Source organism: Bos grunniens, chromosome 1 (assembly GCF_055505025.1).
Source record: "Bos grunniens cultivar Pamir isolate PY7600 chromosome 1, Bosgru_T2T1.0, whole genome shotgun sequence".
NCBI lineage: Eukaryota > Metazoa > Chordata > Mammalia > Artiodactyla > Bovidae > Bos > Bos grunniens.
Window position 1 is genome coordinate 50,526,580 of NC_141165.1, and position 23,925 is coordinate 50,550,504.

General features: G+C 34.5%; 1 protein-coding gene and 1 non-coding gene across 2 annotated transcripts in view; both read right to left on the reverse strand.

The window, feature by feature from the left end:
- The window catches only part of KPNA4 (karyopherin subunit alpha 4), a 62,092-nt gene that overhangs the window by 11,348 nt on the left and 26,819 nt on the right, over nt 1-23,925 (reverse strand). Inside the window, exons 2-13 of the mRNA XM_086392603.1 lie at nt 20,060-20,104; nt 19,138-19,227; nt 19,005-19,034; nt 18,855-18,907; nt 15,794-15,889; nt 15,188-15,273; nt 13,624-13,710; nt 11,903-12,072; nt 11,753-11,797; nt 8,971-9,102; nt 5,484-5,612; nt 2,315-2,419 (exon numbers count right to left, since the gene is read on the reverse strand). Of these exons, the coding sequence (XP_086248729.1) occupies nt 2,315-2,419; nt 5,484-5,612; nt 8,971-9,102; nt 11,753-11,797; nt 11,903-12,072; nt 13,624-13,710; nt 15,188-15,273; nt 15,794-15,889; nt 18,855-18,907; nt 19,005-19,034; nt 19,138-19,227; nt 20,060-20,104 (1,068 nt within the window). The remainder of the gene's footprint in view (nt 1-2,314; nt 2,420-5,483; nt 5,613-8,970; nt 9,103-11,752; nt 11,798-11,902; nt 12,073-13,623; nt 13,711-15,187; nt 15,274-15,793; nt 15,890-18,854; nt 18,908-19,004; nt 19,035-19,137; nt 19,228-20,059; nt 20,105-23,925) is intronic.
- On the reverse strand, nt 4,942-5,265 carry LOC147379430 (small Cajal body-specific RNA 7). The gene has a single exon (XR_015135431.1).

Consider the following 23,925-nt stretch of genomic DNA (forward strand, 5'->3'; position numbering starts at 1 on the left):
TATCAGATTGAGAAAACCCAAGTATCTGTCAGTAAGACTGGTAGGAGTGTAAAACAGTACACAACCTTACTTGCAATAAATGGGCATTATATAGCAAATTTATATCTATGTCTATTTGTGGATCCAGTGATCCTAAATGTAACCTGGCACGCGGAAAAAACCTTACATAGACATTTGCTTATATTTAAAGAAGAAACAATATTAGAATAACCCAAAAATTAAGGGAAAGAGTAGGGAAGAACAGACAAAGACAGAAGTTAGACCTTTGTGTATTACCTTGAAAACAAGGTACTTATTTTTCACTTGGAAACTATAAATGCTTTACATAACCAAAAACAAAATAAAAAAGGGAATTTTTTAGCAGTCCAATGGTTAGGTCTCCAGACTCTCATTACTGAGGGTCTGAATGAGGAACTAAGAAACCATAAGCCTCTTGGCATGCGCAAAAATAAAGAAAAATAAAACCCCCAAACTGAAGCAATTTCCCCAAATAAAAGAAAACACAGAAACAAAAAACTGTATATGAAGCTGGTGGCTTAACTACACATATAGAAATTATTTCAAGTGACATTATTTTTAAGTACATCATTGATGGAATATATCCTAAAGAAAAAAAATCCTCAAGGAAATCCCAAAAGTGGAGTAGTGATGTTATTAGCATCAATGTGGTCTTGTTATTTTGACAGATTTTATATTATATACCTCAATATATGTCAAGTAACTGTGTCTACAGAAAGATTTCCACCATAGACGAGATAAAAATACAAAATCAAATAAGTGAAAATAAAAAAGTTATCTTAGTGATATCTGATAGCTTTCTTTCATTCACAATTTGTTTTTATGAATTCTCATGTTTACAAAAATTACAATATGTATATCTTTCATTTTCTTAAAAAAAAAAAACAAAAAAATTTACTTCCTATTTTATTCATTCAAGCCTAGATAGATATCATGACAATCTTATAGCAATGATCATCCTTAGTATCTGAACTATGACCTTTAAATACCACTTGCTACAAAAAGGAAGCAAGACACCCTGAAAATAGTTAATTCTAGGTCTAGGTCAGAAAATATACCAAAAAAAAGCGCCCAAGAATCATGTCATATCCAAAAGGTAGGAAGCTCTCAACAAATACTCGGGTGATGTTAAAAAGACAGGCACCAAACTTAAAAGAGGTTCCCACTGGTCAGGGACAACCTGAGTGTCAGAAAGAATAACTACAAAGGACTGAAACTTTTAATAAAAATAGATGTATGTAAATCTGTAATTTCCTAATGACACTGAAAACTTCGCACTAGTCTCCTTTTGAGGTTGCTAGGGAACCATGTCATTCTAAAAACTGAATGATAATAAGCAGGAATCAAACATTTATCTTGCTTTTAATATATGAAATATATTTAAGAGTAAACAAACAGCTGATAAGGAAACGCTCTTTAATCTTCTTTACTGAAGAATCACGCCTAATACATAAAGAATGACACAATTACAAAGTCATCATTTTGCAGTTCCTAGTAAAATAAGAGATCTAGGTACTGTTCATCATGACTGCTTAAAAACCACTATGTGAAAGAATGATGAATAACATTATAATAATGGGTGGAACAGTCTGGTAACACTTGAGCTCACTTATCAATCTAAATTATCACTAAATGTAGGATAAACAGAATGTATCTCCCCATGTGAATCATTAGAGCATTAAATATTTTTCTCTAAAAACTGAACCCAATCTAGCAGTTTGTAAGAAACATGGAGGAAAAGAGGATAGAGATAACTTCTCTTTAATGAACAGATCAGTGTTCAGGAAAAAACCCGCATGCTGTGATTGTGACATTTTATTTTTTGATTGTGACATTTTAAATTGTGTCCTTCCCAAAAGTTAATGTAAGCATGTGATGACATGGCATATGACTAAATAGCACAATTACTTGCTGTTTGATCTTGGGCAGTTTATTTGTCTATACTAGAGTTTCTTCATCTGTCAAATGGGAATAATTCTTGACCTTATAGAGTTACAGCATTAAATAAGGTAATATATGTAAAGTGCATGGAACAATATTCAAGCATATATGATTTTTAATAAATTCTAAGATAATGGTAATTTTGATAAAAGAATAAGAAAAAGGGCAGTGGTTTCTAAAAAGAAATGTTTCATGTATATAAAAATTGCTTGTAAGTTTTAATATTAATACTACTTTACTGTACTACTCATGCCACTGTATCAATTCTAATTAAACAAAAAAATATATATACACACAATTAGTTATATTAAGTTCTTCTCCTCTTACACAGATACTAACAAGATGACTTTCTTACCTTATCCAAAAGGTGTATTATCATTGGTACAAGATTGGCATCAATTACTGCCTGAACCTGCTGCTGATTTCCTGCAGTGATGTTAGAGAGGAACCACACTGCTTCCTGTAGAAAAAAACTCCTTTAATATTTCTTACTGAAAAATAAAATCTGCAGCTGAAGTAGGAAAAAGCATTCACTACCATGACCAAATGATTTTTACTATGGAATGAGTTTCATAATAAAAAATTTCAGCATCTGTATTTCCCTGTCCCCTTTTCTGTATTTTTCCTTGGACAAATTGCTAATGAAATAAACTAACCTTCTAAAAACTTCGTGAAAATGTTCCAAGCACTAAGACTATAAAGAAGCTTGGCTGAACAAATACTAAGAAATTGATGAACTGTAACAACCCAGCAGAGGTGATGGAATTCCAGTTGAGCTATTTCAAATCCTAAAAGATGATGCTGTGAAAGTGCTGCACTCGGTATGCCAGCAAATTTGGAAAATTCAGCAGCAGCCACAGGACTGGAAAAGGTCAGTTTTCAATATAATCCCAAAGAAAGGCAATGCCAAAGAATGCTCAAACTACCACGCAATTGCACTCATCTCACATGCTAGTAAAGTAATGCTCTAAATTCTCCAAGCCAGGCTTCAACAGTACGTGAACTGTGAACTTCCAGATGTTCAAGCTGGTTTTAGAAAAGGCAGAGGAACCAGAGATCAAATTGCCAACATCCGCCAGATCATCAAAAAAGCAAGAGAGTTCCAGAAAAAAACATCTATTTCTGCTTTATTGACTATGCCAAAGCCTTTGACTTTGTGCTGCTGCTGCTGCTAAGTCGCTTCAGTCGTGTCCAACTCTGTGCGACCCCATAGATGGCAGCCCACCAGGCTCCCCCGTCCCTGGGATTCTCCAGGCAAGAACACTGGAGTGGGTTGCCATTTCCTTCTCCAATGCATGAAAGTGAAAAGTGAAAGTGAAGTCGCTCAGTCATGTCCGACTCTTCGCGACCCCATGGACTGCAGCCCCCAGGCTCCTCTGTCCATGGGACTTTCTAGGCAAGAGTACTGGAGTGGGGTGCCATTGCCTTCTCCATTGACTGTGTGGATCAAAACAAACTGGAAAATTCTGAAAGAGATGGGAATACCAGACCACTTGACCTGCCTCCTGAGGAATCTGTATGCAGGTCAAAAAGCAACAGTTAGAACTGGACATGGAACAACAGACTGGTTCCAAATCGGGAAAGGAGTACATCAAGGCTGAATATTGTCACCCTGCTTATTTAACTTATATGCAGAGTACATCATGAGAAATGCTGGACTGGATGAAGCACAAGCTGGAATCAATATTGATGGGAGAAATATCAATAACCTCAGATACGCAGAAGATACCACCCTTAAGACAGAAAGTGAAGAAGAACTAAAGAGCCTCTTGATGAAAGTGAAAGAGGAGAGTGAAAAAGTTGGCTTAAAACTCAACGTTCAAAAAACTAAGATCATGGCATCTGGTCCCTGCACTTCATGGCAAGTAGCTGGGGAAACAGTGACAGACTTTGTTTTTTGCGGCTCTAAAATCACTGCAGGTGGTGAATGCAGCCATGAAATTAAAAGACACTTGCTCCTTAGAAGAAAAGCTATGACCAACCTAGATAGCATATTAAAAATCAGAGACATTACTTTGCTGACAAAGGTCTGTCTAGTCAAAGCTACGGTTTTTCCAGAAGTCATGTATGTATGTGAGAGTTGGACTATAAAGAAAGCTGAGCGCTGAAGAACTGATACTTTTGAACTGTGGTGTTGGAGAAGACTCTTGAGAGCCCCTTGGACTGCAAGGAGATCCAACCAGTTCATCCTAAAGGAAATCAATCCTGAATATTCATTGGAAGGACTGATGCTGAAGCTGGAACTTCAATACTCTGGCCACCTGATGCAAAGAACTGACTAATTTGAAAAGACCCTGATGCTGGATTGAAGGCAGGAGAAAAAGGGGACAACAGACGATGAGATGGATGGATGGCATCACCGACTCAATGGACATGAGTTTGAGTAGGCTCCAGGAGTTGATGATGGACAGGGAGGCCTGGCATGCTACAGTTCATGGGGTCATAAAGAGTCAGACACGACTGAGCGACTGAACTGAACTGAATACAAACACAAATTTTATTTATTCCCTCTTCTATTCTGATCAAGAGACCTAGCCAAAATGGATGAGTATCTCAATTATTCATGATGATGAAAACACACAAAAATGAAACAACGGATTGTTTTTGTACACTTATTTGTAATATTCATTCACTGCACCACCTCTCTCAAAGATAAAACAGAATCAGATGTTCAACGGCTTTACTGATCTACCTCAATGATCTTTTTATGCTACCCTTTATACCACAATGGTGCTACTGCTACCAAGAGGATTACAAATCGCTTTTCCTCATAGAAAATAAAAGCAACTTGAAAACACAGAAAGAAATGAGACAAAAAAAAAAGAAATGAGACAAAATATCTGCCTAGTGTCCTATGTAGGATATTACTATAATTTATAAACTTAATAAATCTATTAAACATATCAATTTACTAAAGGAAACATTTTCTCTCTTTTAAAAAACTAGTAAACAAATTTTACTCCTAATGTGCAGAAGGCTCTTTTGGATCAGATCACAGGATCACGTTCAGTGAACCTGTCAGAGATTTTAAGGTGCTAGGCTACTTAGGTGAGCTGCTCCTGGGCTATAATCATAGGCAATGTTGTAATCAACAACCCATGCACTTCTACAACAGCCTCAGATGCACTCCAGTATCAGCATCACCAGTCAGTGCCCCCTTTTCATAGCCTCCACAAGCACACACACATGCACACGCACATACACACACTATCAGTTAAAAAATATTAAACTTAAGATTACTTAGATATTAAAATTTTCTAATCATACAACATTTAACACCCAATTATCTCTATTTCATCATTTCCAGGAGAGCCAAGTTTGCACTGTTTGCAACTGGTTTATTGTAAAAATGGAAAATCATGTACCAGTCCATATCATAAAGAGTAAAATATCTTAGTTTCTCGTAATGTCTAAATGACAGCTTATATTAACAATAAATGTTAAAGATACTCAACCATGTAATTTCATAAATGAAAATGACTTCTTCACATGCTATTTATTAAACAGTATTTAAAAATACTTACTTTATTAATTTTCTCTTTGGGATGTGTCAGAAGTGCAGGGAAGTGTGAAAGAGCATCACAGTTTAAAACTACTTGTGTTTGCTCATCAGTTCCAGTAACAATATTGCCTACAGCTCGAAGTGCTGCTGTCTGAAACATAAAAATATTTAATAAGATGATGCTGTTCTACAGGAATCACTCATTATACACAAAGGTGTATTAGGCAGGCTATGAGAAATATCTTCATTCATTCATGGCAATCTGTATTTTTGAGCAAGTTGTGTCAGACACTGATTTAGAAACAGAGGAGTGAATAGGTCAGATACAACCTCAGTTCTTAGGGAGCCTCCATTACTGTAAGAGTAAATGGCCAATAAACAAGTAAGTATGAAGGATAACTTTAGATAATAATTATGACCATAAAGAAAATAAGATAATACAGAAGTTTTGTGTGAACACATGTTTTCAGTTTTCTTGGGCATACACCTGGGTGTGGAATTTCTGGGTCATATAATAACTGTCTAATTTTTCCAGGTACTGTCAAATTACATTCCAAAGAGGCTATACCATTTTACATTCTTACCAGTAATGTACAAGGATCATATTTTCTTTACATTCTTGCCAACACGTTACTGTCTTTTGGATTATAGCAATCCTGGTGCGTATAAAGTAGTACTTCACTATGGCTTTGATTTACATTACCTTAGTGACTAATGATGTTGAACATCTTATGTGCTTACTGACCATCTGTATGTCTTCTTTGGAAAACATTACTTTTTAAAAACCATTTAGAATTGGGTTGCCATTTTTTGTTGAGTTTTAAGAGTTTTTTATGTATTCTAGACACAAATCCTATTTCATATATGATCTGTGAATATCCCCTTCCATTGTGTGGGTTGTCTCTTCACTTTCTTGATGGTCTCTTTAGAAGTTTTAAATTTTGGAAGTCTAATTTGGGGGGCGGGGGGGCATTTTTTCTTTGGCTTCTAACAGTGTCAAATCTAAGAAACTACTGCCTAATTCAAGGTTATGAAGATTTATGCCTTGTAAGAGGTTTATATTTCCAGATGTTTCATAATATCTGTTTTCATTTAATAATAGCTGTGATTCATTTTTGAGTTTATTTTTTAAAAATATAGTGTGAAATAGGGATCCAACTTCATTCCTTTATATATATGGATATCCAGTAGCCTCAGAACCACTTGTTGAAAAGACTGTTTTTGCTCACTGAATTTTCTTGGCACCCTTGTTGAAAATCAATTGACCACAAATACATGAGTTTCTTTCTGGACTCTTGATTCTATTTCATTGATCTGTATGTCTATCCTTATACTAGAATCACAATTTTGTTTTCTCTAGCTTTGTAGTCAGGTTTTAAGTGAGAAGTCCCCAAACTTGACTCCTTTTTCAAGACTGTTTTGGCTATTTCTGGGTCCACTGTATTTTCAATATCGATTTTAACAAGAACTGCATTTAATCTGTAGATAATTTGGGGGACCATTACCACCCTAATACTGAATCTTTCAATCCACAAACACAGGTATCTTTCTACTTATTTAGGTCTTATTTAATTTCTTTCAAAAATGTTTTGTAGTGAGCCAGTTTCTTCAACTGGAGAATGCACTGGCGACCCACTCCAGTACTCTTGCCTGGAAAATCCCGTGGATGGAGGAGCCTGGTGGGCTGCAGTCCATGGGGTCGCGAAGAGTCGAACGCGACTGAGCGACTTCACTTTCCCTTTTCACTTTCATGCATTGGAGAAGGAAATGGCAACCCACTCCAGTGTTCTTGCCTGGAGAATCCCAGGGACGGGGGAGCCTGGTGGGCTGCCGTCTATGGGGTCGCACAGAGTTGGACACGACTGACGTGACTTAGCAGCTTAGCAGCAGTTTCTTCAACAAATAAATTTAATAAGGGAAAGAATAAAGGAAGAGTAACAGAAACGTAAGGGCATGGCTACTAAATGTAATGTGCTGACCTTGTTTGAAGACCTACTGATTTGGTCAAGTTGTGGGGAAAAAAAGAGGCAAAAAGTAAAATTCAGATACTGATTGGATTTGAATGATTATTTCTAAAGTGCTCTTAACAGTACTGTGAATGTTAAAAAATAGGCTTACTTCTTACAGATGCAAGCTGTATGAAATTATACAATATCTGGGATTTGTGTCAAAGTAATCTGGAGGGGAAGTAGAAATATACAGGAAACCTACATAGTTCATTACATTATTCTTTCTACATGTCAAATTTATGGCATGAAAAATTAAAAAAGTTTTACAAAATCTGTATTAGTAATCAGGTAAGGTATAGAACATTAAATTTCTCTGAGAGCTGGCTAAAGTAAAAGTCTAAGTGCTATTTTCTCAAAGTCCAGTATTAAAAGTGAAGATGCATTCAGAAAAAAAAACAAAATGCAAACCAAAAACCTATACCAAGACATAAATACCACATTTAAGAAATGCAAACTTCATGATAAGAATTTAGTAGGAATATTTAAAATAGACTACAAATACCCCTAAATGACAAAGTATTCTATTAATCAATTATTTGTGAATTTAGCTAAGTGTTCCTTCTTTTCTTTAAAGTGCTTTAAATTTTAGAGATGGGTTTTCATTTTGATAGCATATGAAGAGCTTTTTAAAGCCCAGATTTCAAGGAAATATAGCAGATTTATTGAAACAAATTCTAAAAGTTGGGCAAGGGAAACCAATTTTTTTCTTTAAGCTTCACACACCTGATTTTATCATCTGGCCAAAGTTGATAAAGTGAATCTGGTTAACAGTTTTCCTTATGCTATTATTGTAGTTTATAGGTTCTTTGTCATTCTATGCTTAAAGCACCCTATTTACCTCTGAAGGACAGGGAGATCTTGCTGCACCTCCCTTTACCACCGTTGTTTGACAGTTATTGCTTAAAACTGTGTGAACGTCTCACCTTCTCTTTATTAGCTTTTTCTAGATGCAGGTTATTTGGGATATTTCTATGGAAGGATTTTAAAATAATACAATAAAACAAAAATCAAACTGGAAGAATACAAGTTAGGAAGCCCCTAAGCAGCACATTTCAGTACAGAGCCTTTATCACAGTGCCAGTGACGCTGAGCATTAACTAAACTTGCCAGGTGCGGTGAAGAAGAGTAAAAAAGGACAGCTGTAGGGGAAAAAAAGAGTAGGAGAGTAAAAGAAGAAAAACAGGGAAAGTAGGAAACATAAAATCATCAATACTTGTTTCAGATGCTACCCAAGTTGCTTTAAGAACTGCCCTGCTCTACGTTAGAGATCAGTAATTTACAAAGAAGTCAACTTGGCTTTTTTTTCTGAAGGAAAAGGGATATTCTTGTAGTAATTATACCTCATTGTCTCCTTCTTTAAAATGGGGATATAATAATTCACTCTTTTCCATCACAGATATATTATTATTAGACTAAAAAATACTTTAAACTATTGATATTATCCATATTCGAATGTCATGTTTAAAGCAGATAGTAGCATGTTATTAATATAAAACTCACCTGCACTTTAACTTCCTGGTGGCTGAGAAGAGGAACCAAATGAGGGACTATTCCAGAGTCTATTACCATCTGTATCTGTTCGTTGCCAGCATCAGTAAGGTAAGAGAGGGCCCAGACTGTATCTACCAATATCTAATGAATAAAAACAATTAAAATAATCCTTGAATATTTTCTCATTTCAAAAAATGTTAACCATATGGACTAACCTCTGATTGTTCTACCATCTTCTTTCTTGTTTGCTCTCACTTAAAATCACTGGAATGTTAGCCTTCTCTATTATACTAAGCACCGTCAACTATGAATGTCTGTATCAAGTATGTTCATGTTCCAGTCATAGTTAGGATATTTAGGTTAATTATGATCCCAATCACTGATAGCCACTCCTCAATCACAAAGATACAAATATACTATGTAGCACATAAAATACGAGAAAAAGACATTCTCTTTCCCAATGCTCAGATGGAGGGATAATAGGCCCAAGGACATTGTGATAAATGTATACAGTTGGAAAGAGTATATGTATCCAACATTATATGTATATGTATCCACCTTAAAAATATCTGGGGTAGGTGAATATACTCAAGGTGTTCTCACATCAGTACCACGTTGGCTGGTCTAAAGCCAACACTCCAGTATTAGGGTTATAGTACTTTCATCTTTTCCAACCAGTTTGCTTTACTTTGTAAAACCAGAGGCAATTTCCCAGAAGTCTCCCACAGCTACAGATAAAGACATTAAAAGTAACCACAGTCAGCCTATGAGATCTATAATCAAAAAACATGTTCTAGTTTAAAAAAACAAAACAATGAACCAACCAACCAAACTATAATTTACATCAGCTGCCAAAACTACTTTTTTAAAAAAGCTCATGTAATTAACTTATTATGATTATATTTCAAAGTACAAAAGGCCACTGTGTTTCATCTTTGTATGTTAAGTCCTAATTAGAAGTTATGGCAAAACAAAGTATGAAAAACAACTGTTAAGCTGCTAAATAATGCAATTATTGACAAAGATACAGTAATAAATAATTATGTTTGAAACTTTACTTTCAAAGCCTTTCTAGAATATGAACTCTATGAACCTTTACATTCTAAATCAATGGTATATTTATAACATCCAAGAAGCCCCCAGAAGAAAACAGCACTTTGTCATTTTTCCTTTCAGAAATTCAAGAAAGAACTATGGATATTTTTTAATGTAAAAAGAAGACATTGAATGAAAAAATTCACACACATAAGGAAGTATCAAAACAAGTGAGACAACTAAATTTCAACTCACAAAAGTAACTTCATATGCACTTTTTGTGTCAGCAAAGTTAAGTCTATGGCTAAGTTTACTAATTACAACTCTCGTGTAATTTCAATATTTCACTTATGGTTTGTGGAAACAGTTTCGTTATTTTAGTTATTTTTACTTCTTTGATGGCCTGATTTAAGAACTTGCTCCTAAGTGTTAACCAAAGAAGATTTTAATTTTAGTAAACATTATTATTTAGCAAACAATATTACTAATGCTAGTAAAAAAAGAACAATGCGAACTGGTTTAGGAAATTCAAGATAACATCAAGAGTAAGAAAAATGGAGTTACAATCTCAAATGGATTGGGGTAAACAAGTGGAAAGAACACAATACAGCTCTGAAAATAAGGTCAACCAAGATATCTGGTTTTTCCAGTAGACTTACAAACTTTGAGATTAATCTTTCTTGGAAATCTTTTAAAATAAAATATGAAAAATTTGACTATAAGAAGCCAAAACCAAAATTTGCTTACGTGTGTTTTCTGTTTGCTTTTAAAGAGCTTAGACTATTTGGAGCTATTAAAAATATCTTTAGAGCAAAGATCATGTTCCTCTATGAATGTCAAACACATGATATAATTCTAACTTAACGTAGTATAATTTGAAGTTTAAGTTGTTCCATATCTTTAGAGAGATCTTGGTAAAAAGGTATTACTACCTAAGAAACTGAAGAAATGAAGCAGTTTGTCACACACTGATCATACCAAACTGTGTTTTTAAAAACTACACGTTTCTGATGGTTGCTATGCATTTTGTTCATGTGATTTCCTTTTACCCATAACATTTCTAGCTCCTCTAACACAGGAAGGCTAGACTGACTTTATAAGCAGTTAGATCTGTTTCCTACTCATTCATTCTTCCTGAGTTGCTTTTTCCATTGCTGTGTTAGAAAGAATGAGTAGGATATATTTATTATGTTTAAAATCTAGTTTGCACTGATTTTTTTTCCCCTGTTGTTTGGATACTCAAGAATTATCTTTATACCAAGTGAGGCCATTAGCAAAGTCACTATAAATGAATTAACAGAGTAATAATGAAATTAAAGAGCAACTGACGTTTATGGTCTGGTGTAAGAATGGTACATGAATGCAAATGCACGCATAAAGGCACACACACTTTTTTTACCTTTCAAAAAATAATACCACTAGGCGTATGTGTTCTCTCACGGGCCAGCTGTCAGAATGAGCTTCCATAAAAAGATTATGAACAGTCAAAGCTATAATCTTAGTGAGAGCTTACTAACTGGCAACTTTAACAACTTCTAACGTCAGTTTTCGCAAAAAAAAATACATAATATATGCACACACATTACTGCCCAGACCAAAATAAAAGGCTTGATTTCACTTGAAATTTACATTTTGTGATATGGGTAAACACAGAGTAAATACAAAAATACCAAACTATGTATAACAGCTCTTGAACTAGGGTGAAGCCTTAAATATATATACACATAAAAATATATGATGGAAAGCATTTACTCACATTTACGTCTGTGTGGTGAATTAAAACACAAAGAGCTGGAAGAATCTAAAGAGGGAGAAATATATAGATTTTAAAATATACATAGATAAAAATATACACATAATAATATCTACTTTAGTTTTTTAAAAAAATACAAAAAACACTTGTTACCTCCTGAATGGTTTCCATTGGGGGTGGTGGGTCTTTGTGGCGACATAGGTTGACCATAACCCAAGTAACATTTCTTAAGAATGTTATAGGAATAGATGGACTTATGAAGGAAAGTAAAGGTTTCACAACTCCAAGACTTATGACATAATCTCTACACTGTGGCCCATCACCTGTAGGAAGGAAGATTTATTAATACAATAAGTAATTCAGAAAACATAAAGCACTGGGCTCAATATGCTGCTTATTGTACTTGAACCATATATTTTGATATATGCAGCAGTTTTAGACAATAATAACCTAGCTCACATTTTAGGTCTTTGAGCCAAGAGATGTAACATAAGGTACTAAGACTTCCTTTGCACATTATTCATGTATTCAGGTTTATATGCTGCTCACCTATAAAATGTTTTTATGGCATCTAAATGCCAGAAGCCTAAATAAGGTTTTCAAGTACTTTGTGAACAGAGAATTGTTGCTTTTTGTCTTCTCTCTCAATGGTACTCTAAAAAACCTTCATGTTATAAAAAGAAATATGGGAATACCATTACAGAGAAAAATATCTAGAATTTATACTGATGACCTGAACGTCAAAGCACAGAGAGTATATTAACTTTATATATTTAAACTATGTAAACTATGTCTACAGCATTTGAAGATAAAATATTTGTTCTTTTTGTATCCATTTATTATATAATGTCACTAGAATTAAAAACCAGAGATCAAGATGTGGTATTAAAAGTTATAAATCTAAAATTTGATATAAAGTAAGGGACTCTGGATATACAAACGATAGCATTCCTAACAGCAATATATTGTATGCCGAGAACAGTTCATAGGGAAACCTGCCCATTTGAAAACTCACAACTGTGGGGCACTAACCATACTTCACCTTCCATCTTGGCCCCCAAAAGGGTAATAAAGAAGAGCTTTATCAGAGCAAGGCTGATTACTTCCATGCCAAAAAAAAAATCTGTGGCAAAAATAACTTTTAATATAATGGTACACAATACAGTTCAGACCCCAGATTTTTTCCATTCTCCAGCTTTTTGAATTTTTGAGTTTGCGTAAACTTAATGTTGTAGTTAAAAAACAAATTCCTGAAATACTGGAGCTGTCTTTAATTATTCTTCTTGCAATTATTTATCAGAGAAAACCAGAAAGGTATGGTAATCACGGTGGTCAACATTTAACAAGGCTGTCTATATGACAGTCATATAGACACCTGTATGATGATGACTTCATGATAATAGTGGACAACATTACTATATTTTACTGTACTAAAATCTATAAGAGATATAAAAATTTTCAACTTAAGATTCCTCTCAGAACTGCTATTGTAGAGAAAAAGTTTGGTTTAAGTTTTACCACCTCCTTTTTTCTTAATATTTCCTAGGACAGTTAAGAGAGTTGAGGAATAAAATGGACCTCACTGTAATGAAGGAGGATGAGGAAAATACCTAAATCATACACATATTTTGTAATTATTCAAATAACTAAGAGCTGACTATATACAAAGAGATATAATGGCATAAGCAACAAAATGTTCCTTCTGTTTACTATGTGTTTACACTTAAACAGCTGTAATTTCTGTAAAATAGTTCATAAACACTAGAACTGAAAACGGCAAGCTGCTTTTCCTTTTCAACTCCTAGTAGGCATTTGTACTACACAGTACATGATCACAACAACTGCTGGACTAGAATTATGAGTTTTAGACAAACCTATGATATTTCCCAGGGCCCACACTGCTTGCTCACAGACATTCTGATGAGGTGAATGGAGAAGCCTCAGGAAAAGTGGCACAGCATCTGAAGGAAGAAAACACATGCTATCATTTAAGTCTGAAGATATTATTATATATCAATTAGATTTTTAAAAAATTGAAAAAAAAAAAAGTTGTCAATACTGTAAACTGAAAACTGAACTTCTTTGCTGAAATTCCAAAAGAAATGAGTCTATCAAAAAAATATACATATAGAAAATAAATTCTCATTAAATGATTTTCATTAGAATAACAGTAGTACAAAATTTCTGAGGAGCAGACAAAACTGTCACCATCAAAATGACAGCTTCAACATATAGACAAATATCAAATTAAGTGGATAAAACTTTATTCATAATTAAACCTGGATTTAAATTAAAAAAATTCCTTATAGAGTATTATCTTCAAATTTGAAGAAAAACTCTCCAATAATTAAAATAACTTTTGAATATAGAAACGTAAAATAGTATATCACATGGGTCTTTAACCTGGCCACATGAGACATTTTGAATCAGAAAATGCTTCTGTTACTTAACAACAAGGAAATACAGAGGGACATTTAACAGAAGAATACTGCACTGAATACATGATTCTTCCATTTCTTTTCCTTCTGATATTGTTTTGAAAAATGCTACTTTTAAGTACATAGAGATCAGTCAGGTATACTTAGGTGTGTGTTAGTCATTCAGTTGTGTCTGACTCTGTGTGACCCTATGAACTGTAGCCTGCCAGGCTCCTCTGTTCATAGAATTCTCCAGGCAAGAATACTGGAGTGGGTTGCCATTTCCTTTTCCAAGGGATCTTCCCAACCCAGGGATCGAACCTGCGTCTCCTGCATTGGCAGGTGGATTCTTTACCACTGAGCCACCTGGGAAGCCCTTAGACAAGAATACTGCTTATATATTTCAAGGGGATTTTCAAAGTACCTTCTTAAACTTATGAATTTCTTTGTTTAGTGTGTGCTAAGTCACTTCATTCGTGTCCAGCTATCTGCAACCCTACTGACCATAGCCCATCAGGCTCCTCTGTCCATTGAGTTCTCCGGCCAAGAATATTGGAGTGGGTTGTCATTCCCTTCTCCAGGGGATCTTCCCAACCCAGGGATCAAACCTGTGTCTCTACTGTTTCCTGCATTGGTAGGTGGGTTCTTTACCACTAGCAACACCTGGGAAGCAGAATGAAATAATACTCATGGACATCTCAAGTTACAATAACATAACTCAGTGATTATTTCCTACCTACATTTGTTGGAACATAAACAACCAATCCTATAATAACAATGAAAAAAAAATTCAAGCCATTCTCTCAAAGGGCTACTTTATAAAATAGAACATGTCACTCACTGGGATAAGATGATCAAAGTAACATACTTAAGTTGGCTTATTTCAACTGCCTTATGTGTTACTGAATTCAAAGTAATTATTTTATAATTTAATAGCTCTATTCTTTCAGAAAAAGCACTAAGTGTTTTAAATAACATGTTTTTGGAAAATTACAATTTTGTTTCTTAATAACCAACTTACTAGACTGAACTACTGCTTGAGTTTGTTCAGAGGTTCCAGATGCAATGTTTGTCAAAGCCCATGCCGCTTCAAACTGTAAAGAAGGACTACAAAAAAAAAAAACAAATTGTTTTAAACAGCAGGCATTTCTACATTGGCCCAAAATATCTACCAACCACTCCTCCCTTCCAGCATTTTAAAAGTATTAAATATTTTGATGTAAAAGATCTATATACCCAGTATTTTTTAACTTCCAATGACCATTTAAAATATCTCTTTGTTATAAAAAGCATATAACCCTCTCAAGGTGTCCTTATTTTTATTAAGAACTCTTTATTAAGATACCTGCACATTACTAACTAAACAGCTTTCTCAAGTAATTATCTGGATAAACTAGATCTTACTAATTTTCAAAGCTTAAAGGCTAACTAAATTCACTTGCAAGTTCCCGTTTGATCTTTATCTTCTCTTAGGGTAAACATATCTTATATTGTTTTTCACGTTGGCTTTTCAACTCCATCTTATACCCCTTTTTTTTTTTTCGTTGAAGATCTAATTAACTACTAAGAAAATGTTGTCTTCTGCAAAGGACACACCGTAAATTATTTCTTAAAAGAATGTACTTACTTGTCATCTCTTTCAAGACAATGGACTAAAATAGGCAATATTCCAGATTTTATTAAGTCATCAATTGGTGGGTTTCGATCACTGGACAAAAGCTTCCTATAAGAGATATACATACTCCTTATGAAACTTAATGAAACATAATTAAATTCAAATTAATGTTTGATTACAATAACCTGAATATGTGCCACACTCTTCTTGAAAGTTACTTTTAAAATTTATATAATGCAATTTTCTCTATTATAAAAAGATTTATAAATTCACAGAAATTATTACTAATTAGGAAAGATGGTAGACATGAATCATTAGACATGGTTCTAACAACCATAAAGACATGAACACTTTACCACTTCTTTTAAGTTAGGACAAAAGTGTGTAGGATGCTGGTACAAGTTTATAGCTGATACCAGTTTCCAATTCTTTATCCTACTCTATACACTAAATTAAAGACCATAAAAGCTCAACCATTCTCAACAACTAAAGGAAATGTTATTCCATATATAAACCAAGTGATAGCTGCTAATTTACTATCTTATCAATGTAAACTCCTTGACTGAGCTTTGTAACATTCCACAAACTGACTCCATTTTATTTGTCTAACTAATTCTCTGTAATTCAAGGATCAGTTGTCCGTCCCAACATTTCAATCTAATTTGCAGGCCCTTTAAATCCTATTTCCCACACTCTGAACGCTCTCTTTTCTGTCTAGTGAAACTCTATCTATATAACCTGTGTGTGTATGCTTAGTTGCTCAGTTGTGTCTGACTCTTTACAACCCCATGGACTGTAGGCCACCAGGCTCCTCTTGTCCATGGGGAGAGCTCCAGGCAAGAATACTGGAGTGGGTTGCCGTGCCCTCCTTCAGGGGATCTTTCCAGCCCAGGTCTCCTGCACTGCAGGCAGATTCTTGACCGTCTGAGCTGCTCTCTCTAAATTCCAAGAATATTTACATGGCATACAGCCATACTTACTGTTGAGCATCACTATTTTTTATATAGTTTTGCCTTCCCAATTAGCTTCTAAACTTCCTACAGAGCAACAATTATTCCACATGCTTCCTCACAGTATTTTCCATAATATATGGCACAATTCTTTACACAAAATAGGATATAAGCCAGTCTTTAACCCAGTCTTTGTTAATCAAGGTTTCAAATTTGATAAAAGAAAACTTTTTTACTACTTCACTGAGGACATTCTTAAAGAGAAATGATGTTTTTTCTTTGATTGCAAAATGGTATATACCATATATACAATGTATCATTAGTTTGGTGACACTGTTTTGGTTTGTGCTAAGGTGCCAGTAATTTACCCAGCCAATTTTGCAACATCAATGTGAATGCTAACACAATTTTTAAAATGGCAAATAAAGTCTTATTCTTTTTTAGAATTATTGTGAAAATAAAAGCCCCTAAAGTTATCTCAGGATCTCCTAGGGATCCACACACTGTATTTTCAGATACCCTGCCTTAGGACTTTCATTATCTTGCAGAACTCATGTTGAGAAGAGCTGCTCCAATATTTTAATTAACACTGACAATGGTGAGCATAATGTATTAATTTCTTAATCATTCTTCCTATAACATTAATTTGCTGAGATATGAAGATTTCTGTGACTTTCTTCCTATATTAACAAAGACCTTTCTAATAAGTTCTTTAACCTGTAGAGGACAACACTGTAATCTTCTAATTTCCTTATCGGTTCTAGGCCATATACAGTGAATATACAAAAGTAGCAAAGTCTAATAAACATAAAAGGGACTCAAAAGCACTGGATAAGATATTATATGAAGATGTGAAGTCTTTTTCCACTTTAACATTTTATAACAAGTTAATTTCTTGCTTAAGTGTCTCTTTCCTACTGATAATTAGAACATAGGGTATTATTCTTACATATATAAAAAAACAAAGAAACCACTATATTGTACTATGATACAACCATGTCTTCCCCAAGCTATTTATTAATACAAATGTCTCAGTAGTTAAGTTTCTCTGGCTTTTCCTTTGAAATATGAGTGCACAGGTTTTACAACAGAAATATGTAAAATGCTAAGTAGGAGTTTCTGTAGTCCTAAATCTTAACATCTTGCAGCCTGTACATGCTGTTTAGTTTAGTTCAGTTCAGTCGCTCAGTCGTGTCCGACTTTTTGAGACCCTATGAATTGCAGCACGCCAGGCCTCCCTGTCCACCACCAACTCCTGGAGTTCACTCAAACTCATGTCCATTGAGTTGGTGATGCCATCCAGCCATCTCATCCTCTGTCGTCCCCTTCTCCTCCTGCCCCCAATCCCTCCCAGCATCAGAGTCTTTTCCAATGAGTCAACTCTTCACATGAGGTGGCCAAAGTATTGGAGTTTCAGCTTTCACATCGGTCCTTCCAAAGAAATCCCAGGGCTGATCTCCTTCAGAATGGACTGGTTGGATCTCCTTGCAGTCCAAGGGACTTTCAAGAGTCTTCTCCAACACCACAGTTCAAAAGCATCAATTCTTCAGCATTCAGCTTTCTTCACAGTCCAACTTTCACCCCCATACATGACCACTGGAAAAACCATAGCCTCGACTAGAAAGACCTTTGTTGGCAAAGTAACGTCTCTGCTTTTCAATATGCTCTCTAGGTTGGTTATAACTTTCCAAGGAGTAAGCGTCTTTTAAAGCTTTAATTCAACTTATCGTTTGATCAATATGAAAATTGTGAGAAGAATCAGCTACCCGAGCAGGAGCTGAAGAATCTGACTTTTAATAAAATTAAACCTATTATTCATTAAAGAATGAAAAGTTTTACAATGTTTTTCTATTAGTCTATAGCAATAACATGTCAAATCAACCTTTCTCCAGTGTTTGCACATTTTAAATGTACATTAAAGTTTCTGGTTCTTAGTGAATTAGACATTTGCTAATTTTAATATTCTAAATTAGAGAATAATCTTAGAGAATAATTTTTAAAATAAATTCATTAGGTCTATGACTATTTTTTATTGTTTGTCATCAAAGTTAATAAGAAACAGGACTACTATATAGTAAAAACCCAAACCTAAGTTACAAACATTAAATATGTCCTTAACTTACCTAGCAGCTTGAACTGCACTTAATTGAATTCCTTGGTTATCACTTGAAGCATTCTATAAAAAACCAAACAATTTTTGATGCAGATACACAATAATTAGTTGACAAGTACAAGAAATATGAATGAGGGTGGGGGAGGGGAAATCAACTTACTTGAACTATAGCTTCTAGAGAGGTATTTTGCTAGGAAAAAGTTAGAGAAAATTAAGTTAAAAATTCACCTTGTAATTCTGTATTTATGTAAAAATCACAGAATTTTTAAATTACCAGAATAACAATAACTTACCACTCTATAATCGCCATCTATGTCAGAGTCTTCACAGATATCTTCATGTGGTACATTCCTCCTCTTTAAGAGATGTTCATCTCTTTTATTCTTAAAAAAATACAACTTCAGTTAAATTTTTAAAAGCTAAGTAGTTTCACATAAAAATTAGACAATCCTGTGCCTACAAAAAAATACAAAGTGACTTTTAAAAGTAAAATGCAAATGCAGACAATTAAACCAAATTGTGAATTAAACAGGTAAGCAACACCTATTTGAGCCCCAAACTCCAAACACTACATTTTTAATGAACTGTGAACAATGTAAAAACAAACTAAAAAAAAAAAAAACTAATTTGATTAAAAAAGATAAGAGTAGAGTTTAAGCCAGGACCAAACAAACATACATATTTATTTAAAAGTACTGAACCATTTTATACATCATCTGGGAGCTTCTCTTTATCACCTAAAAGCAAAGTCAAAGCAAAAGTTGGGCAGTTCAAAAATCAGACAAAAATTAACAATGTCTTACAAAAATTAAGGGTCACTTGAATTTCACTAAAATGTTCAGGATGAATTTTAAAATATATTCTCAACTAACCTACTTTAATACTTGAAAAGTTGATGAAATTTTTAAATACCAAGCTCCTTTTATGGAGTAATTATTATAAATAGCAGAACTATTTAGTATAACTATGACATACACTTTATATAAACCATTTAAAATTACAGAAGAAAAAACCATCAGATAATATGTTTACCTTTATTTTAGATACTCGACAAAATGCACCTTGCCAATAGTTGTCAAATTTAGTCAATATCTCCATTTTCAAAGAAAAAAGAAATGCTCATTTAAGCACTTGAGATTCATATACATTTGCTAATTTCTCTATATATGGCTGCTGTAATTATACTTGAAAGTACACAATATTAATCAGACTCACCTTTCTTAATTCAACTACAACTTCATTTCGTTGTCTTCTCATAGTCTGAAAGAAATTAAAGAAAATTGTTTTTAAAAAATCACCTCAAATTCCATCACCCAGAAAAAACTGCTATTAACATTTTGATGTACACCCCTAATCTTTTCTTCTAGTCATATATATACATAAAGTCATATTTTACTCCTAATAAAGATTATATGATGATTTCCTATCTTCACTTCATATTCACATTCTTAAATACTGAAAATCTCTTTGAAATTACTACTGGAACTATAATATTGGATATATCATAAAAGTTTAAAACTGTAACATAGGAATTATTAAAAACACAAAGGTACAAAGAATAATCCATAATCTCACTTCTTGTAAGAATTCCCTATTTAAAAAGTAATATATGTACAAGGTTAGTAAACGGAATTGCTTTAAAAAAGGGGGGTGGGGGAGGGGGCGAAAACCTTGCTGACAATTCACAGCCTCTTTCTTTAAAGATAAACATAGCTAGGTTTACTATGATTCTGATACACTTATTCTGTTCTTTACCTTATTTTTATTTATTTTATTTAAAGATCTGGAAGACCTTTCATGATGGTATATGCAGATCTATTTTATTCTTCCTAAGGAGCACATAATTATTCTATCACATACTGTAACCATTCTGTTTTTTAACCTGTTTTTCTCACTTTAAAGTTACCTAACACATGGATACATGGATACATGTAAAACATTCAGACATTCAGAAACGATACCAGTTCATATTATGTACAGGACCACCTCATTCTTTCTAATAACTGCATATGCCAAGACATATTAAGTGGAGTGAGCAATTCATGAAGTAATACTTAGAATGTCTAATAAATACATCAAATGTATCTGAAACCGAAACTTTTAATCTTTAACAAACATATGTTCTACCCCATCTCACATGGTTCATATGAGGGTTAGATTATGAGTTCTTTTAGTATTTTTGTATTTTTATAAGCCTTATGTTACTGTTTTAAAAATTTGCAATATATCCAATATTCCAGGTCTATTAATAATTTCAAAGAGAATTTCAGCAAATGGCAACTCCATCCTTCCAGTTGCACAGATCAAATTATATATTAAAGCCAACCCTAATTCTTCCTTTTCTCTCATATTACACACTTGATTTGTTAGCAAATCATATTGCTTCAATCATCAAAACTTATCTGAAATACAACTACATATGATGATTTCTCTGCCACTCTCTGACCCAACTCACCATTCTCTCTCCACTAGATAACTGCAAAAGCCTCCTAACTTGCATCCCTCTCTCTGTTCTTGCTCTCCATCTTTCTTCCAGTCCATTATTATCACAGCAACCAAAGTAATCCTCATAGGGAGTCTTAATCTTTGTGTGCCATAGACTTGTCAGCCCAGTGCAATCAATGGCCACCTTCTCAGACTGTTGCTGTTACTCAGTTGCTAAGTCGTGTCTGACTCTTTATGACCCTATGAACTGTGCCAGGCTTTCCTGTCCTGCATCTCCTGGAGTTTGCTCAAATTCACATCCATTGAGTTGGTGAGGCAATCCAATGAACTCATTCTCTGTTGCCCCCTTCTCCTCCTGCTCTCAATATTTCCCAGCATCAGGGGCTTTTCTTTTGAGTTGGATCTTGGCATCAGGTGGCCAAAGTATAAAAGTTTCAGCATCAGTCCTTCCAATGGATATTCAGGACTGATTTATTTTAGGACTGACAGTCTGATCTCCTTGTAGTCCAAGAGACTTTCAAAAGTCTTTTTCAGCACCACAATTAAAAAGCATCAATTCTTCAGTGCTCAGCCTTCTTTATGGTCTAATAACGCTCACATCCGTACACAACTACTGGAAAAACCACAGCTTTGACTATACAGATCTTTGCTGGCAAAGTGATGTCTTTGGTTTTTAACACACTGTATAGGTTTATCATAGCTTTTCCTCCAAGAAGCAAGTGTCTTTTAATTTCATGGCTGCAGTCACCAGTAATTCTGGAGCCCAAGAAAATAAAATCAGTCACTATTTTCATTGCTTCTTCATCTACTTGCCATGAAGTGATGGGACCGGATGCCATGATCTTAGCTTTTTTCAAAAAGCTACTGTTGAGTTTTCTTTTTTTTTTTTTAATATAAATTTATTTATTTAAATTGGAGGCTAATGTTGAGTTTTAAGCCAGCTACTTCACTCTCCTTTCACCCTTATCAAGAGGCTCTTTAGTTCCTCTTTGCTTCCTGCCATAAGGGTGGTGTCATCTGCGTATCTGAGGTTATTGATATTTCTCCCAGCAATCTTGATTCCAGTTTGTGCTTCATCCAGCCCAGCATTTCACATGATGTACTCTGCATAGAAGTTAAATAAGCAGGGTGACAATATACAGCCTTGACATACTCCTTCCCCAATTATGAACCAGTCTGTTGTTCCATGTCCGGTTCTAACTGTTGCTTCTTGACCTGCACACAGGTTTCGCAGGAGGCAGGTCAGGTGGTCTGGTATTCCCATTTCACAGTTTGTTGTGATCCACACAGTCAAAGGCTTTTGTGGAGTCAATGAAACAGAAGTAGATGTTTTTCTGGAATTCTCTTGCCTTTTCTATGACCCAATAGACGTTGGCAATTTGATCTCTAGTTCCTCTGCCTTTTCTAAACCCAGCTTGTTCATCTGGAAGTGCTCGATTCATGTACTACTGAAGCCTAGCTTGAAGAATTTTGAGCATTATCTTGCTAACATATAAAGTGAGCGCAATCATACAGTATTGCCCTTCTTTGGGACTGGAATGAAAACTCACGTTTTCCAGTCCTGTGGCCACTGCTGAGTTCTCCAAATTTGCTGACATACTGAGTGCAGCATGTCATTAAGTCATCTTTTAAGATGTTAAAATAGCTCAACTGGAATTCCATCACCTCCACTAGCTTTGTAGAAATGCTTCCTAAGGTTCACTTGACTTCACACTCCAGGATGTCTGGCTCCAGATGAGTGACAACACCATTGTGATTATATGCGTCACTAAGACCTTTTTTTGTATAGTTCTTCTGTGTATTCTTGCCATCTCTTCTTAATCTCTTCTCCCGTTCTCCTTTATTGCGCTCATCTTTGCATGAAAATGTTCCCTTGGTAACTCCAATTTTCTTGAAGAGATCTCTAGCCTTTCCTTTTCTATTGTTTTCCTCTATTTCTTTGCACTGTTCACTTAAGGCTTTCTTATCCCTCCCTGCTATTCTCTGGAACTCAGACAGTAGTTTTAAATATAGAAATGAAATATGGACTATTACCAAAAAAGCCAATTAAATGTATTGTTCCCAAAATATAGAAAACATGAAACAACAAACTGTAATACATATGCTTCATTGTCATATTAAATGGAACCTAGCAGTTCCATAATAATTACTATACTTTCAAAGTAATGATGACCATGAATGGTATTTCAGGATATCTTGCAACAAAACTGATTTTTATAGGCAGTAACAAAAATCACAGGTAACTTTAATAAATATGGAGGTTTATTGGCTACATTATTAACTGAAGGAAATACTCTTTCAGCTAGAAGTTAGTGAAAACAAGGATGCAATTATTTTTTTTCTAAGTTCCCAGGTTTTCTTGAATTCTACCCATAGTCTTCATGGGAAGACTCAGTAAAGAAACCCTTTCTAAAAAGTCAATCAGATCATTTTACTCCCCTCTTCAAAACCACCCAATGGTTTTCCACTTTGGAGTAAATGCCAAATCACTGCAATGGCTTCAGTATTCCCATCTCATCCCCTCCCTGGTTACCACCTCCTAGATCTCAATTCCTATGATTCTCTCCATCCATTCTGCTGTATCCTCACTAACTTTACTATTCCTCTAACACACTGGAAATTCTCTCTTCAAGGCA